We start from the raw sequence: 15,241 nt of genomic DNA, 5'->3' as shown, positions 1-15,241 counted from the left end.
CCACTGCAGCGCAGTACCTGTAATACCTACAGCATGTTCTAATCGCTCTAATAGGATATTATGGTCGACAGTATCGAACGCTGCACTGAGGTCTAGCAGGACAAGCACAGAGATGAGTCCACTGTCAGAGGCCATAAGAAGATCATTTGTAACCTTCACTAAAGCTGTTTCTGTGCTGTGATGAGCTCTGAAACCTGACTGAAACTCTTCAAATAAACCTCTGCAGATGATCTGTTAGCTGTTTGACAACTACTCTTTCAAGGATGTTTGATATGAAAGGAAGGTTGGAGATTGGCCTATAATTAGCTAAGACTGCTGGGTCTAGAGATGCTTTTTGAGTAAAGGTTTAACTACAGCTAGCTTGAAGGCCTAGCTGAAATTAGAACCAGCACCAGAGGTTCTAATTTAATAAACAATATGCCGAATGTTTAACAACTGAATATAATAAAAATTTATTTGTGGCCAGTCAAACAATAATAATAATTAATAACTTATTCTGGCATTACTTTGTAAGTTTTTAATCAAACTTTATATATTTTGTTCAGAAAGCACATTTTTGTTTGTTTGTTCTGAGCTCACCAGATCAAACAGTAACTCTTTTTATAGGGATCATGTTAAAGTTCAATATAAGAAACGTATTCAGATCATTTCAAACCAGAAAGCTTAAAATTCAAATGAGAATATCTGCGATTTTCTTGTTTTCCGTGGATGTAGAAAAAAATTGATTTCAGCTGGAAACTGATTTGAAACAGAGAAATCTTCGACAGCGGAACAGTTAAAGGTAAATGCTCTCTGCCGGAGCAACAACCGTGTGACACCAAGCGGAAATAAAGAAAGGAAAGGCGCGTGTGTGAACAGAGCCGGGAGTGTGGGACCGAAAGAGTCAGCACATCACTGTGGTGTTAGCGGCTTTGCACTGACTCACCGAGCTCTCTGTAATACTTTACATTCATTAATAAGAGAGAGGGGGAGGTGCGTTAATCACGTGACACCAGGCGGAAGTAAACAAAGGAAAGGCGCAAATTGCGTTAGCTTTCCAGAGACTGTTGTTGTTGTGTGAGCTGAGTGTGTTGTGTTGTTGTTGTGTGAGCTGAGTGTGTGAGCTGCGGCAGCAACGATGCCTTCAGTTCAGTATCTGAGAGAGTTCATCAACGAGCGACTAACTGCTGCTGCTGAACAAATATTCTTGGAGTTTGAAAAAACGATCGTCCAGTACGAGGAAGAGATCGACCGTCAGCGCAGACTGCTGGATATCACCTGGAAACCCCAAATCAAGCTGCACAGGACAGGTGAGTGTCCCTCTGAGGGAGGATCCTGATCACAGCTCTGCGGGACGTTTCTGATTGTGAGGACTTTTTGATGTGAGCTAACAAAGAGCAAACAGAGGACAGGACTGCACGAGTGAAGTTGCCCCCCACCTTCTTCAAATCCAGCAAAAGTGGTATCAAACGTTTGTGCTGCTTTCATTTTAAAGATATTCAAGAAAATTTCTAGAGGTCATCAGAGGTCAACCAGCTCCCCCACATTAATGGAATCAAACAAATTTGATGTCAAACTTTTGTGCTGCAAAAATGTTTGTTTGTGCCGCTGTCGTTTTAAAGATATTATTATAAGTTTCTAAAGTTCAACCAGCCACTTCCTTTGCTGTAAAAAAAAATTGAGAGATATTAACCAGCATTGGATATTTTTTTCTCATGATCACACTCTTAAACCTAGTAATCAAACTGCTATAACCTATTTAAAAACTAGGTTAAATATAGCATTTAAAATAATTAATGCATTCTGTTGGAGAAACAACTTTATTTGCTGGTAACAAAATACAAAACTACGAGAACAACGTGGTTTTGTAGAATGTTTAGCTGATTTAGAGTTTAGAAATGTTTTATCATAGAATGTAGAACTATTGTAGAGACACTGACACTGCCCTTAATATAATAAAGGGCTCATTGTCTTGTGAACTTAGGAGTAGATTGTAGGAGACCCCTCCCCCACTGAGTGGAAATTCCCCAGAGGATGTTTGGGTGGGGGTCTCAACATTTGTAACTGGATAACTGTGATCTGGAAGGGAGATGGGTTTTTATGACCTCTAGGGAGTCACCTACACCCACAGTGTTTTACCTGTCACGCACACACATCCACACGCACACTCACTCATGTGCACTCACACATACACACAGGTATGCTCACACAGGCACACACGAGCACTCATATAGGCACGCGGGAACGCGCACATGTAGGCATTCACAGGTTCGCACACACACAAGTGAAAGTATGTAAACATAGTACTTAGTTTTATGGCACCTTGTAGAGGGTTTAGAAGGGGGGTCACTGATACAAAACTGCATGTAACAGACAAAGGAGTTGAGATCTGCAGAGAAAGTCCGGGGTCCTGTACATCTCCCTTCTAGAAGGTGTAATCAATAAGTGTGTATTAATAAAAGTGTTGTTAATCGACTACTGAGTCCCGGTGTTCTTTCTGGAGTCCTGACGAATATACGAACCGGGGTAAAACTGATTTTATAACAGTTTGTATGTTTCCTGTTAGAAAAGGTAAATACATGGAAGTGTCTGAGCCTCACAAGTCTAATACAATAACTGAAAAATAACAGCTATTTCCATCATCTAACTCACAAACTAGAAAAGGACTTTCTTTCATGAAATCTTGCCATCATTCCTTTGTGTAGAGCACAGCGTGCGGACATGCGCTGGTGTTTTCAGATGCTATGGTTACATCCTTCCTTAGGTCATCATACATCTCCCAGATGTACGGGGTCCTGTTACAGAATGTCATATAATGCCCGAGTGTTTCTGGTGTTGGGCCCTCCTGAAATGTAATGACTGCTTTCAGTGTGAATTTCTCTCCTTGAAGTAGCAGAGTGGATGGGAATTCAGTAAGCAAAAACCTTTTTGGACTGTGAAAACTGTGCTCCAGAGTTTCTGTAGAGCCTTTTCCAAGGTCTGTGTCAATCCATACAAGCTCTCTCAGGGTGAAACTGTGACAAACAGTCCCTGTGCAAAGTTGCTTTCCTGATGAATCTGTTTTAAATGCTGTTGGAGATGCATCAGGACTTTCGATTGGTCTTAGGCATGGCGATGCTGGAAGGTTGAGCCCTTGTTCAACAGCAGACTGAAGGTGAGCTATGCCAGAAGCTGACAGATCAATGGAAACAAAAGGGATTTGCCTTGTGTTTGGTGTGTAAAGTTTGCAGTACTGGGAGGAACACTGTCTTGTGAAGTGAACACTTGGATTTTCCGTCATTGTTTTTTGAATTACTGTGGACACATGGCGCTGTGCATCAACACGATGAACAGCAGTCTTCAACTGAACAGGGCAGAATATTGAGCTCAGCACCTCTGCCCTCAATGAATAGGCATGTTGAGTGACACCCTTTGAAGCAAGGGATTTCACAAGCTGGAATACTTTGTTCTCCTCTGAACTATTCAACATGTTTGTTTTTTTGGGGGGGGGGTTTGTGTCCCGTTTGGATCTTTAGCATCAGAATTGCTGTCTTAAGGCCAAGAAAGATGCCAAGTGGATCATCATGGCCTTGCCATATTGGTCCATTTGATTGACCTTTATTATAATTATGAATTTATTTTATTTTCAGTTGCTACAAACGGGACAGACATGACTGGGGGATAGGACAGGGAGAAAGAATGAAAGAAAGAGAGGGAGAGAAAGAAAACCAAAGGGGAGAAGAGACGGTGAGAAGGGGGGGAAGAAAGAAAAAAACAAAACACCTGGATCACCTGTATGGAGAAAAAAAACAGAAGAGAAAGCAAACAACAAAGAGCAACATAATAAAAAAAAACAGCACCATCACAATAAACTAGCTAGCAGTAGATATCAGTAGATACTAAATAATAAACGATATTGTGCAGCACGCAAGATAGACAGCGCACAATGTGCTTTAGGCAGCAGCCAAGAAAGCTGTAGTCCGCGTCTGTGAATACCCATGTGTACACCTGTGTGCATACCTGTGTGGATCAGCATGCTTGCATTCCAAAGGTTTCTCCATGTAACGATCTGCTAGGGAGTGTGGGGGAGCCACAGCCCCGTCCCCAGGGTATGAAGCAGGTATGGAGGAGATCAAAACTCCAGACATCCAGAGGCCCCCAGAACACAAGAGACCAAGGAAGACCAACAGAGGGGCAGCCGCGCCACTGTCCCAGAAAGAGCTGAGGAGAGTCTCAGACTCCCCTCCAGAGAGGAGTTAAACAGTCTGATGGCGTGTGGGACAAAGGAGTTTTTAAGTCTGTTAGTTCTTGTCTTGGGGAGAAGCAACCTGTCACTGAACAGACTCTTCTGGTTGGTTATGGCCGTGTGCAGAGGATGCCCAGCATTGTTCATAATGTCCAGCAGTTTCTTTAATGTCCTTTTCTCTGCCACTGTCACCAGAGTGTCCAGCTTCATGCCGACCACAGAGCTAGCCTTCCTGATCAGTTTGCTGATCAGGAAGGCTAGGAACTGCAAGGCCTCTCCAGTTTTCCAAAGCTGCTGTTTCTTCAATGTCCATGTCTGTGCCAATTTTGGGCTCCTGAGAGGGGTTATCATCCACTTCCTGCTCCACAAAGGCTTTGTGTGGATCCTGACGCTTCACTGTACCATCCTGTCTGGCAACCTCTGCTTCTTTTCGTATTTGTGTTGCAGAACAGATCTGCATGTTTCCTTCAATGAAACCAAGATGTCGTGCAGTGAATTTATCTATCCTTATAGGGAGATTTTCATGCTTGAACAGACCATGTTTAATGTTCTTGAACTCTGCTTCAACATTAGCTGAAGTTATCTAATGTCTTCTTCTTCCTTGTCATCAGAAACAGACAGTCTCATCTGCAATCTTTCTTTTCAGATTTGATTTGGACACTTCTGACATAAGGGGGATTTTTTTCCGAAGCAAGACACCAAAGCATTCATTAATGTAGCTTCAAATCTGAATGATGTGTTAAAGCCTTAACTAAAGCACCAAGTAAAGCTAAGGAGAAATCACAGATGGCCTCCTTTGGGATTGGTGCTCCAGCACGAATCCATTCCGATAACCATCTTGTGATTGCCTGGACATCATGTCTCTCTGACAACATTTGCACCACTGGGACGTGAGAGTTGTCCCTTCCTGTTAACACACCTTGATACAGGAAGATGTTTCCAGATAAACCATTAGGCCTGAGAAGCTTTTTTACAGCTGAGCCAGTCGCATCAAAGGCGACTATGGGTGCTTTGCAGTCTTGTACAGCATTTGAGTTTGACTCCAGTAGTGACAGAAGAACTTGTCTAATCCAATGTCCCAAATGCTTCCACTGGGAGGGGAACTGTATTTTAATGAGTGGAGAGACAGTATTGGGTTTTTATGAGCAACTTCTAGTTGATTTTGTTCGTGTTTGTCTTTGCGCAGAGTTGTCAAATTTGGTAGATGGCTTTGCTCTGGATCACCAAAGTCCATCAGCTTTGCTGCCTCTGATGCTCTCCACACATGGGGCTGCAGTCTGCCTTCACCAAGTTCTTTTGTTACTTGTGCCCTCAGACTTCCGGGCATGGCTCTCTTAGAAAAGCCAGTGTGCATGGATTCATCCGTGTTTGCCATTACACACTTCAGCACCATTGGGCAGTGATTTTCAGGTTCCTTTTCACATGTAATGTACAGCTGGCCACTACACTCTTTACAAAAGCCTCTGATTTTAATAAAACAAGATACAGGTCTGGGGTACACCTTGGCTCGTTTAAAAGTAATGGTGCATGTACTTTTAACCTCTTTCCAGATTCCCTGGTTTACAACATGAGTCCATGTGCCTGGCTTCAAAATTGTGTATTCCCTTTTCTTGAAAGTATTCTTTTTGTATGTGACTTTATGTGGAATCATATGTATCCACTGTTCAAATGGGAGCTCCACAGTCTTGCAGTCTTTGTTTTGAAAAGGAGAGCTGCTTTGTTCAAAATCATTATCATTGTCACTGCTGTCTGTGTCAGCCTCTATTCGTCACTGTAATCCAGAGCAGCCCATACATTGTCTGTTTAATTTAACAAAAGTGTAAAGAGCTTTTGGTGTCATCTTTTTGCCAAGTTGTTTGCATAGATTTTGCTATATGTCACTTGGAGTTGAAACTTTTCCATTTTTTTTATGACTGCTTCTTTAGAAGCACGAAGGACTTCAAATACTGCAGTTTTGTCCACCACTGATTTCTTTGGCATCTGTCAAGCAAAAATGACAAATGTGATATATTACTGCCATAATTTGGTTATAACTTTAGTTCTACATCTTTAAGTGGACATAAAATTACTTACTTTGATACACTGTTTTGACGTAGTGAATTGAAGTGTTGATTAGGGCTGGGCCATATTATACCGTTCACGGTAATACCGGTATAATGTTAGGCAACGATAGGAAAATGAAATATCGCGATAGAATGGGAGTAAAACGCGCATGCGCAGTGCCTTTGTTTTCATACGCACATGGCCGATTGTTGAGTGAAACAGATGAACCAGAATTGGTTTGTAAAAATGGTGCAACTTCAGTGATGTGGAACTGGTTTGGTGTTTGTCCGTCAGATACACGACAAAGCACATTTTTTTGCAGAACATGCAAGCGGCCGTCGTTATTGTCGGACTAAGATGCTCTTAAATCTGGGAGTAATCTGGGTCCTAAACTCCGTACGCTTCAGGTTAAACGAACACTGCAGCATCACTGAGAGTTAAAAACTGTCTAAATTCTTTCATCTCGCCATCGCCAGTGTGTAAATGTGTGTGTGAATGGGTGAATGACTGAATGTAGTGTAAAGCGCTTTGGGGTCCTATGGACTAGAAAAGCGCTATACAAATGCAGGCCATTTACCATTTATCTTTAATAAAACGATCAGCATTGCTGCTTTACCAGGTGTAACTATGAAGTTTACCTTCCAGGCATCCATGAAAACAAAAGTTATTACATTTAACGGAGTTAGAAGTTAGCAGGAAGCTAGCGGAAGTTAGCTCGCTAGTTTTGCTAGTTACCTAAGCATGATATAGCATGTTCTGACTGAGAGATTTCTGAAAACATTCAAACGTACAGCTCTGCTATCACTTCCAACATAAATGAAGACAGGAAACTAAACAGCAGTGACGTTTGTAGGGTTACTGAAGTTGGGCTAGCTGCTATATAATGATGTGCTACGTGATCGCTAGCGACACAGCTATGTTAGCATAACATAAACAGTGAAGCTGGAGGACGAACACTAACACTTTTCCACTTATAAAAGTTAACGTTAAAGTTCCTGATAGTTAGAGACAAATGCAATCGCATGGCAGGATGCTGTAAACGGACCAAACTTCAGTCAGGAGAACAACTGAGATAATCCATCCACAATACGAGGTTAGTCATTAATATACTGCAACAACATGGGAATAGAGCAGCTGCCAGAGAATTCAACATTAATGAATCAATGGTACAGAAGTGGAGGAAGCAAGAAGAATGAGTTTAATAAAGTTTGATTTATCTGACTGCTTTGTTTCGCTTAATGTGCCTTATAATCCCGTGCACCTTATGGTCCGAAAAATACGTACTGCACACTGCAGTTTAATGTTGCAAAGCAGCTCTTTTTAACTTCAGTGGATATTATACATGGTTATGCTCAGGATATGTCAGCCCATTTCTACTGGAAATGCCTTTTGGTTAAACTTTCAGCAAGAAATTTGCATTTGCACCGTTAAATTTTTATAAAGCTTTAATGTACATAAAAACCAGCTTCTTGTTTAAGTGAAAATAAATGGAAGGTTGTCTTTTTGCACTAGTAATGTTGTGGAGTTGTATTTTGTCTCGCATCAATTATATTGTCAGTTATATCGTTATCGCAAATTTTCAAATATATATCGTGATAAATATTTTTGGCCATATCGCCCTGCTCTAGTGTTGATGATTGCTGTTGCTCATGGAAGCTAGCTTAAAAATGCAAATGAGAGAGCTAGCACATGTTTTCTTCAACTCTTGTTTTTTTTCTCTCAGAAGTAGAATGTGTGTGATAGCGCCCCCTGGTGATCACAAACCGAACACAGGTCGCTATGTTTGCTTTTTTGGCAGAGTTGTACCAGTTTATCCTTAACAAGATCTAGTTCAAAATTCATTTGATCGGCATAAAAATGAATTTAGTCAATGTTCATAGCTCATCATCAAAATACTTGTAGATAAATCCAGGCTCTGAGATAAATCTGTGTCAATGCCACATGTGTTTAATAGCCCACTCATTTAATAGCCCTTTGTGACCATGGCTACAGAAGTTTGACTCTTGCAAAAATATATAGTTTGGCCCTTTCAGGTAACATTGACAGTTACCTGAGATTCACAGTTCTGCAGGCTGTTTGGAGCCTTTGAGCTCACATTTGCTGAATCACTGAAGTGCACTCCTGTGTATGTTAATTTTATACAACTTGCTCATGACAGCCCACATACAAATGACAGCACTTTTGTTAATATTAGCATTTGAATTAAAAGCTACAGTTCACATATTATTAGGTTAACGTAGAGCTGGGCGATAGAACGATAACGATATGTATCGCGATATAACTTTTACTCGATAGAGAAATTACGCTATCGCGATAGACCTCGCCGCTCTTGTCCTCTTAAAAAAAAAAAAAAAAAAAAAAAAAAAAAGGTCAGCCAATCCAAATTAAGCAGCGCAGAGCCGAACCAATCACAGCCGCAGCGTCACGTCGCGTGACTTGTTACGTACAGCACAAGTGCCAAGCCGCACGTGTGTTTGTTTGGGAAGCAGCCAGCGGGTAATGGAGGAAATGAGTGCGCCGACTAGAAAAATCAACCGAGCGTGACCGAAGAGAAAACAGATGATGGTTCCAACGCCGGAGAGATTGTCGAACGGAAGAGCCATAGAAGTTCCGTAGTGTGAAGGTATTTCGGCTATTTCAAGTCTGACAAAAAACAGAGTAGCGTGCACTGTAAATTGTGCCGAAAGCAAGTCTGGAAATACAATAAACTGGTGCATGCGTCACACTGTGCGCCACGTTATTGTTTCGGTGAAATGAATTTCTACAATACTGTTAATTCTACTCTCTGCAGTGTTTAAATGCTTACATATACACACAGTTACTGTCCCTCCACACATACGACTCGGTTCTGCTTCTATGCCCCAGCTTTGTTTACTTTTTCCCACCGAGGCTTCTAGACTTCTGATTGGCCAACATTTCTGCACGGTTAGGAATCTAGCGCCACCTGCTGCTTTGGCATGTTCATAGCAGCGTTTTCCTTCATTTCTGCCTTTATGTGTGGACGGGATTATTTTTTAAAACGAAAACGGAAAATCTCCGTTTTCAAAAATACCCGTGTACGTGTGGACGTAGCCTCAGTCTCTGACTGGAAGCGCTGATTCGTCATTCGGCTTTTGTCAGACTAAAGTAACTGTTAAAACTGTTTGAAAAGCTCAGCTATACAACAAGGAGAGATTGAGAACTTCCTTTAAGTTCTCAGTTTATTTGATATTGACAAAAGTTAGTCAGTTTTGTCTGTTCTTCTGTAAAACAAACTAAGATTTATTTTTAGAATTAATATTTTGTTTCTAAGTGGAATTGACAATTTAGTCTGTTTTGTTTGTTCTGTTTTGAAACTTAAACGCTTTAGTGGCTGCCTTTTGTGTAGTTTGCAATATTTGCCTTTATTTATCTGAAAAAGTCTCATGTTCGATAAGTACATCTACCCTGTTGAACTTATTATGGGAAATAAATTTTTAAATCAAAACAAGCTGCTGATTATTTCACATTTTACTTGTGAGCAACGGCACATTTAAATCTTACAAATATAGTTATTTGGCTTATATCGTGATAGATATCGTTATCGCCTAAAATGAAAAAAACATATCGTGATATGAAAAAATCTCATATCGCCCAGCTCTAGGTTAATGTTTTAACAACCATTAGCATTTTAGCATATACCCTGCTGGTAGCACACTAGATGGAGTAAGGTAATGTTAAGAAACATGGTAGTCAGTGATCCACAACCAGCTTATTGGCTCAAAACACCTTATCTAATTATAAACTGATACGCACCTACAGGCATGCCCCTTTAAATTTCTTCATAAATGTTATTTGATGTTATTATTACGGCAGCACGGTGGTTAGCACTGTTGCACAGCAAGAAGGTCCTGAGTTCAATTCCACGATCAGGCCAGGGTCTTTCTGTGTGGAGTTTGCATGTTCTCCCCGTGTTTGCGTGGGTTCTCTCCGGGTTCTCTCCAAAGACATGCAGCTTGTGGTGATAGGTTAATTGGTTAATCCAAATTGCCCATAGGTGTGAATGTGAGTGCGACTGGTCGTCTGTCCCTATGTGTTAGCCCTGCGACAGACTGGCCACCTGTCCAGGATGTACCCCGCCTCTCGCCCTATGACAGCTGGGATAGATTCCAGCGCCCCCTGCGACCCTTAAAAGGATAAGTGGAAGCGAATGGATGGATGGATGGAATTTTATTAATATCTTTAAAATGAAAGCGGCACAAACAAAAAATTTGCAGCACAAACGTAGCACCAACCTGTGACATCAACTTTTGTTTGATTTGGGTGATGTGGGGGGCTGGCTGACCTTTTGACGTTTGCATTTTCATTAATATCTTTAAAACAGAGGCAGCACAAACGACAATTTTAGCAGCACAAACGTTTGACACCACTTTTGTTGGATTTGAAGCAGGTGGGGGGCAACTTCACTGACAGGACTGCACCGTGCTCCATTCAAACAGCAGGCGCTGAAATCAGCCTGGATTTGAGTTTTCTTTATGTAAGTAACAGCATAAAGTTAGAACTGTCAAGGTATCGCTTTAAAAGAAAGTGTAATGTAAAATACCCTCATGTATGAATGCATTAAGATGCAGATGCAGATACAGCAATAGAAGTCCTCCTGTGGGTCTCCAATAATATGAACGCATCAGTGTCATTTCAGGCAGCTCATGGTCATTTTCATCACAGACATTCTGCTGATTGTGTCCTGTGTTCTCAGTGGCTTGGTTTGTAAAAGTTCAGACTCAGTGTGACTTAGCGTTGCACTTAAGTGCATCATATAGGTTGTTGCTTAGTTACAAGGCATCAACTCCGTTGCCTTTCTTTAGCCCATCCATAAACAGAGACCAGTACTTGCTGAGTGTTTGTGTCGTGCGCTTGATTAGATGTAGGAAACATAAAACAGGTTTTCATCTTCAGATGTTTGAGCACTGAGGATGCAGCCTGGTCACATACAGGTAGATCCACCCTCTCAGTGTCAGGGCCTTCGTGCATCAGCATAAAACAGACACAATGGCTGTATCCCAATTCAGGGTCTGCAGCCTTAAAGGCCGCATTTTTTATCGCTACTGCTGTTCAAAATCCCATAAGGCTGGCTGACATGATAGACGATGGGCAGCGCTGTGAGTACTCAGACTGTGTTTTGATAAGATCTTGGAGAAGAACAACGGGAATTGAGATAATTGGTGACCAGTGACGGACATTAGACCAACTGTAAAAATTGGATGCAGTTGTTCGCACTAAACCCAAACATTCACCATCTTCACTCATGCAGCTATCCCACTGGCGCCAAGGTCGAAGCTGACTGGAACAACAAATTGTTCCCATGATTACAGGATTGTTGTCAGAACTCTTTGTCCCTCCTTCAAGGCCACCTGCGTCCACTGGAGACTGTTGACCTTTGCTTAACCGGGCGTGGTGACACTTTCTCTCAGCTGAACACGGGATACACATGCACACGCACGAAACATGTACACTGATACTGATGCGCCCTCACTATCACCCTCCTTCCCCTGAATCCAACGCCTCCCATCCAATGTGGACGGATCAGCTGGAGGCGCAGGCGAAGATTGCTGCAGTCCCAGATCAGCTGTACACACTGGAATACTCTCCCATGTTGCTTGTCTGTGTTTTATTGTGTTATGGTGTGCTGATATTCCTGTATTATCCTTTTGTGTTACACATTTCACTGTTGTTTTTTTGTTTTTTGTTTTTTTTTCCTCACTACCTAGCCTGACCACCCCCAATGTGATGTTTGTATTGTATGTACTCTCTCTCTCTCTGTCTCTCTCTGTCTGTCTCTCTCTGTCTCTGTCTCTCTCTGTCTCTGTCTCTCTCTGTCTCTGTCTCTCTCTGTCTCTGTCTCTGTCTCTCATAATCTCATTAGTTGTCTTTTTTTTCCCCTCCAGACGTCCCACAGCAGCCTGTCTGTAAGGAGGAGGAGGTTCTCCTTGAGCTGCAGCTCTGTGACCAGGAGGAACCAGAACCTCCACAGATTAAAGAGGAGCAGGAGGAACTGTGCAGCAGTCAGGAGGGAGAGCAGCTGGGACTGAAGGAGGAGACGGATACCTTCATGGTGACTGCTGCTGAGGAAGGAGAGCACAGTGAACCAGATAATGATCGTCTCATCACTAATAACGCCCCTCTTGCTGAGAGCCAAGATCAGGGAAGAAGCAGGAGTGCAGATCCAGGATCAACGAGAAATCCAAACAGAAGTAAAAATGCAGAAAGCTCTCGTTCGTGCAAAAATCTCTGTAAGACTTGTGGTAAAATGTTTTCTAGGCCATCAGAACTTAGAAGGCATACACAGATCCACACAGGTGAGAAGCCATATTCCTGTAAAACATGTGGGAAAAAGTTTCGTCAAACTGGTCATTTGACCATCCACATGAGAATTCACACAGGTGAGAAGCCGTATTCTTGTGAAACATGTGGGAAGAGTTTTCTTTCAACAGATCATTTAAATATCCACATGAGATCTCACACAGGCGAGAAACCATATCCTTGTCAAACATGTAGTAAACAGTTTTCTACGTCATCGTCACTTAAAGAACACGCAAGGCTCCACACAGGTGAGAAGCCGTATCATTGTCAAACATGCGGTAAAATGTTTTCCAGGTCATCGTCACTTAAACAACACACACGACTTCACTCAGGTGAGAAGCCGTACTCTTGTCAAACATGCGGTAAAAGGTTTCCCAGGTCATCGTCACTTAAACAACATGTGTGGCTCCACTCAGGTGAGAAGCCGTACTCTTGCAAAACATGCGGGAAAGGTTTTTATCACAATAAAAGTTTGTCTTTCCACATAAGAACTCACACAGTTGAGAGGTCACATGTTGGTAACACCTCCAGTAAAAAGTTTTCAAATTCAACATCACTTAAAAAACACACAGAAATTCATTCAGGTAAATAGCTGCATTCCTGCAAAGCGTGGGGAAAGTTGAAATCCTCATTTGACTGGCCACGTAAATGTTGAACATCAGCTGTTTCCTCCTGCTGAGAGCTCACACAGGTGAGAAGCTGTAGTCTTAACATATTTTTAGAAAAGGTCAAATATTTGGAGCTAAGTTTGACACAAATGTACAAATTCATGCTGGTTCAAATGTTTTTGCTTTTGGCTTGAAAACCTATTCAGACAATGATCGTTTGACTGTATTACATGTCGCAATGTGTGAACTAAATCTGATGATACTTATCATGTTGAAGCTTTTTCATTCGTCAGGGAAAATATGATAAATCTTTTTTTTGAAATTGATGGCAGCACCAGGTCTCAAAAAAGGTTTGATAGAGGATTCTAGAGGCTCAGCAGTCCCCCGGCTCTTTGTTGTGTTTTTGATTTTCTGATGCTCCAGAGATTTCAATTTGTCTTTGATTAGTCAACGATTATTTCAATAAATCTTGTCTCCGCTTCCTGTGGGAAGACTTCCTGTTCTAGGCTTTAGTACCTCACCTGCTCAGGTCTGCCCACCTGTGAGTATCACCCTCTCGTCTCGTCCCACAGAAAATTAAAACAATGACCCAGGAGACATGAATTTGAAAATAATGTATTTTTAACATCAATACTTAAATATTTAGTCCTATTTTACTCAATAAGACTGTCCAAATAAAAATGAAATAAATACAAATATTAAGTAATATGAATTAAATTCTAGTAGTATTTGAACCAAAAATTCAGCTTTAAAGTAAATAAAAAAGATTTTGTTTTCCAGTCCAAAATAACAAGTTTCCAAAGTTTACAGATGATGCTGTTTTGCTGTTCCACTGCATTCTTCGTCAGTGTTGAGTGCAGTCTTGGCAGACAACATAGGTGATACTGCCCCCACAGCTTCCTGTAGTGTGTTTTAGTTTAAATAAAAACAAAAAAAACATTTATGTGGTTTTAAGATGTGACAAGAAATTTCTATGTCGTGTGATCGATTATGTCGACGAATCATTGTAGCCCTACAAATGAACCTTACTGTTTTCAAAATGCTCCTCCACCTGTTTTCTTTAGCACCACTTAATTCTCCAGCCTTTGTTGTTCCATCGTGAAACATGTCGCTGCATTAAAGTCAAAACAAGTTCATAGTTTTCTTATAATTGTAGTTTTTTCCACATTTTGTTTTTTCTGTCCTATTTTGAATAAAACGTGTTTCTGAGATGTGCATTCTGTTTTTATTTCCATTTTACACAAAGTCCCAACTTTTTTGGAATTGGGTTTGTATAACTGCTGAAGGACAACATTCAATTGTTGAGAACATGGTTCGATCCTGGATTGTAGTCCAGGAAAAGACAAACAGTTTCCTCTGTGTCTGCCTTAGTGTCCTGAGATAAAATCATGCAGTGAATTTAGTTTTTCCTTTATATTGCTGTAATAAAAGTTTGTTTACTTATAATTTTGTATTTTTTATGTCTTCATGTCTGAACGTTCCTGCAGTTGGTTTGTGGTTGATGTGGATTTGCTGCTCATGTGAATCCTCCCACAGTGTTTCATTAGCAGCTGTAACCACAGTGACTCTGATAAAACAGGAATTAGCAGAATCCATCTGATATGAAGCTGTGCTTTGAATACCACTTCCCTCCTCTTTGAAGAGTAGTCAGATATCTGTGTTCAGGTTTTTGTACAGCCTCTTCTACACTTTGTATCACTGTGTTTGTAGAGCACAGTAGTAGAGAGCTGTGTCTGCCAGGGTTAGGGCTGCTATGGTCAGAGTAGTTGATCGATCTGATGTTTCTGATTTATATCGATTATCAGGAATATACTGAGTTGTGGATCCTCTTGCTTCTTTCCAGAGTATAAACTGAGGAGCTTGAAGGTCAGAATCATGTCTGTACCAGTACAGGAGTGGGTAACCACTATCTGTCTCATAGCTACATATGAGTTTGACAGATTCTCCTTCTGTTTCAGTGACTTCAGGTTGTTGAGGAGTGATTGAGTCTCCAGCTGTTAGTCCTGGAAAAAGAAAGAAGAAAAGTAGTGAAATGCAGTCTGTATATCTGCTTAATGCAGCAGCTTCA

The 15,241-nt window shown here is 41.2% G+C and overlaps 1 protein-coding gene across 1 annotated transcript; it reads left to right on the top strand.

The window, feature by feature from the left end:
• Positions 1–590: 590 nt before the first annotated feature.
• On the top strand, positions 591–14,563 carry LOC147307545 (uncharacterized). Its single transcript, XM_086271847.1, has 2 exons — positions 591–1,289; positions 12,151–14,563. Exons 1-2 carry the CDS (start codon positions 1,118–1,120, stop codon positions 13,155–13,157), a joined length of 1,179 nt encoding a protein of 392 aa, XP_086127973.1. The 5' UTR covers positions 591–1,117; the 3' UTR covers positions 13,158–14,563.
• Positions 14,564–15,241: the final 678 nt, after the last annotated feature.

The sequence above is a fragment of the Aulonocara sp. 'chitande type north' Nkhata Bay genome, linkage group LG18 (assembly GCF_057382095.1).
Source record: "Aulonocara sp. 'chitande type north' Nkhata Bay isolate Kocher_YH1m ecotype deep benthic linkage group LG18, A_spYH_male_GT1.1, whole genome shotgun sequence".
Classification (NCBI taxonomy): Eukaryota; Metazoa; Chordata; class Actinopteri; order Cichliformes; family Cichlidae; genus Aulonocara; species Aulonocara sp. 'chitande type north' Nkhata Bay.
This window is presented reverse-complemented; position numbering and strand designations above follow the sequence as displayed.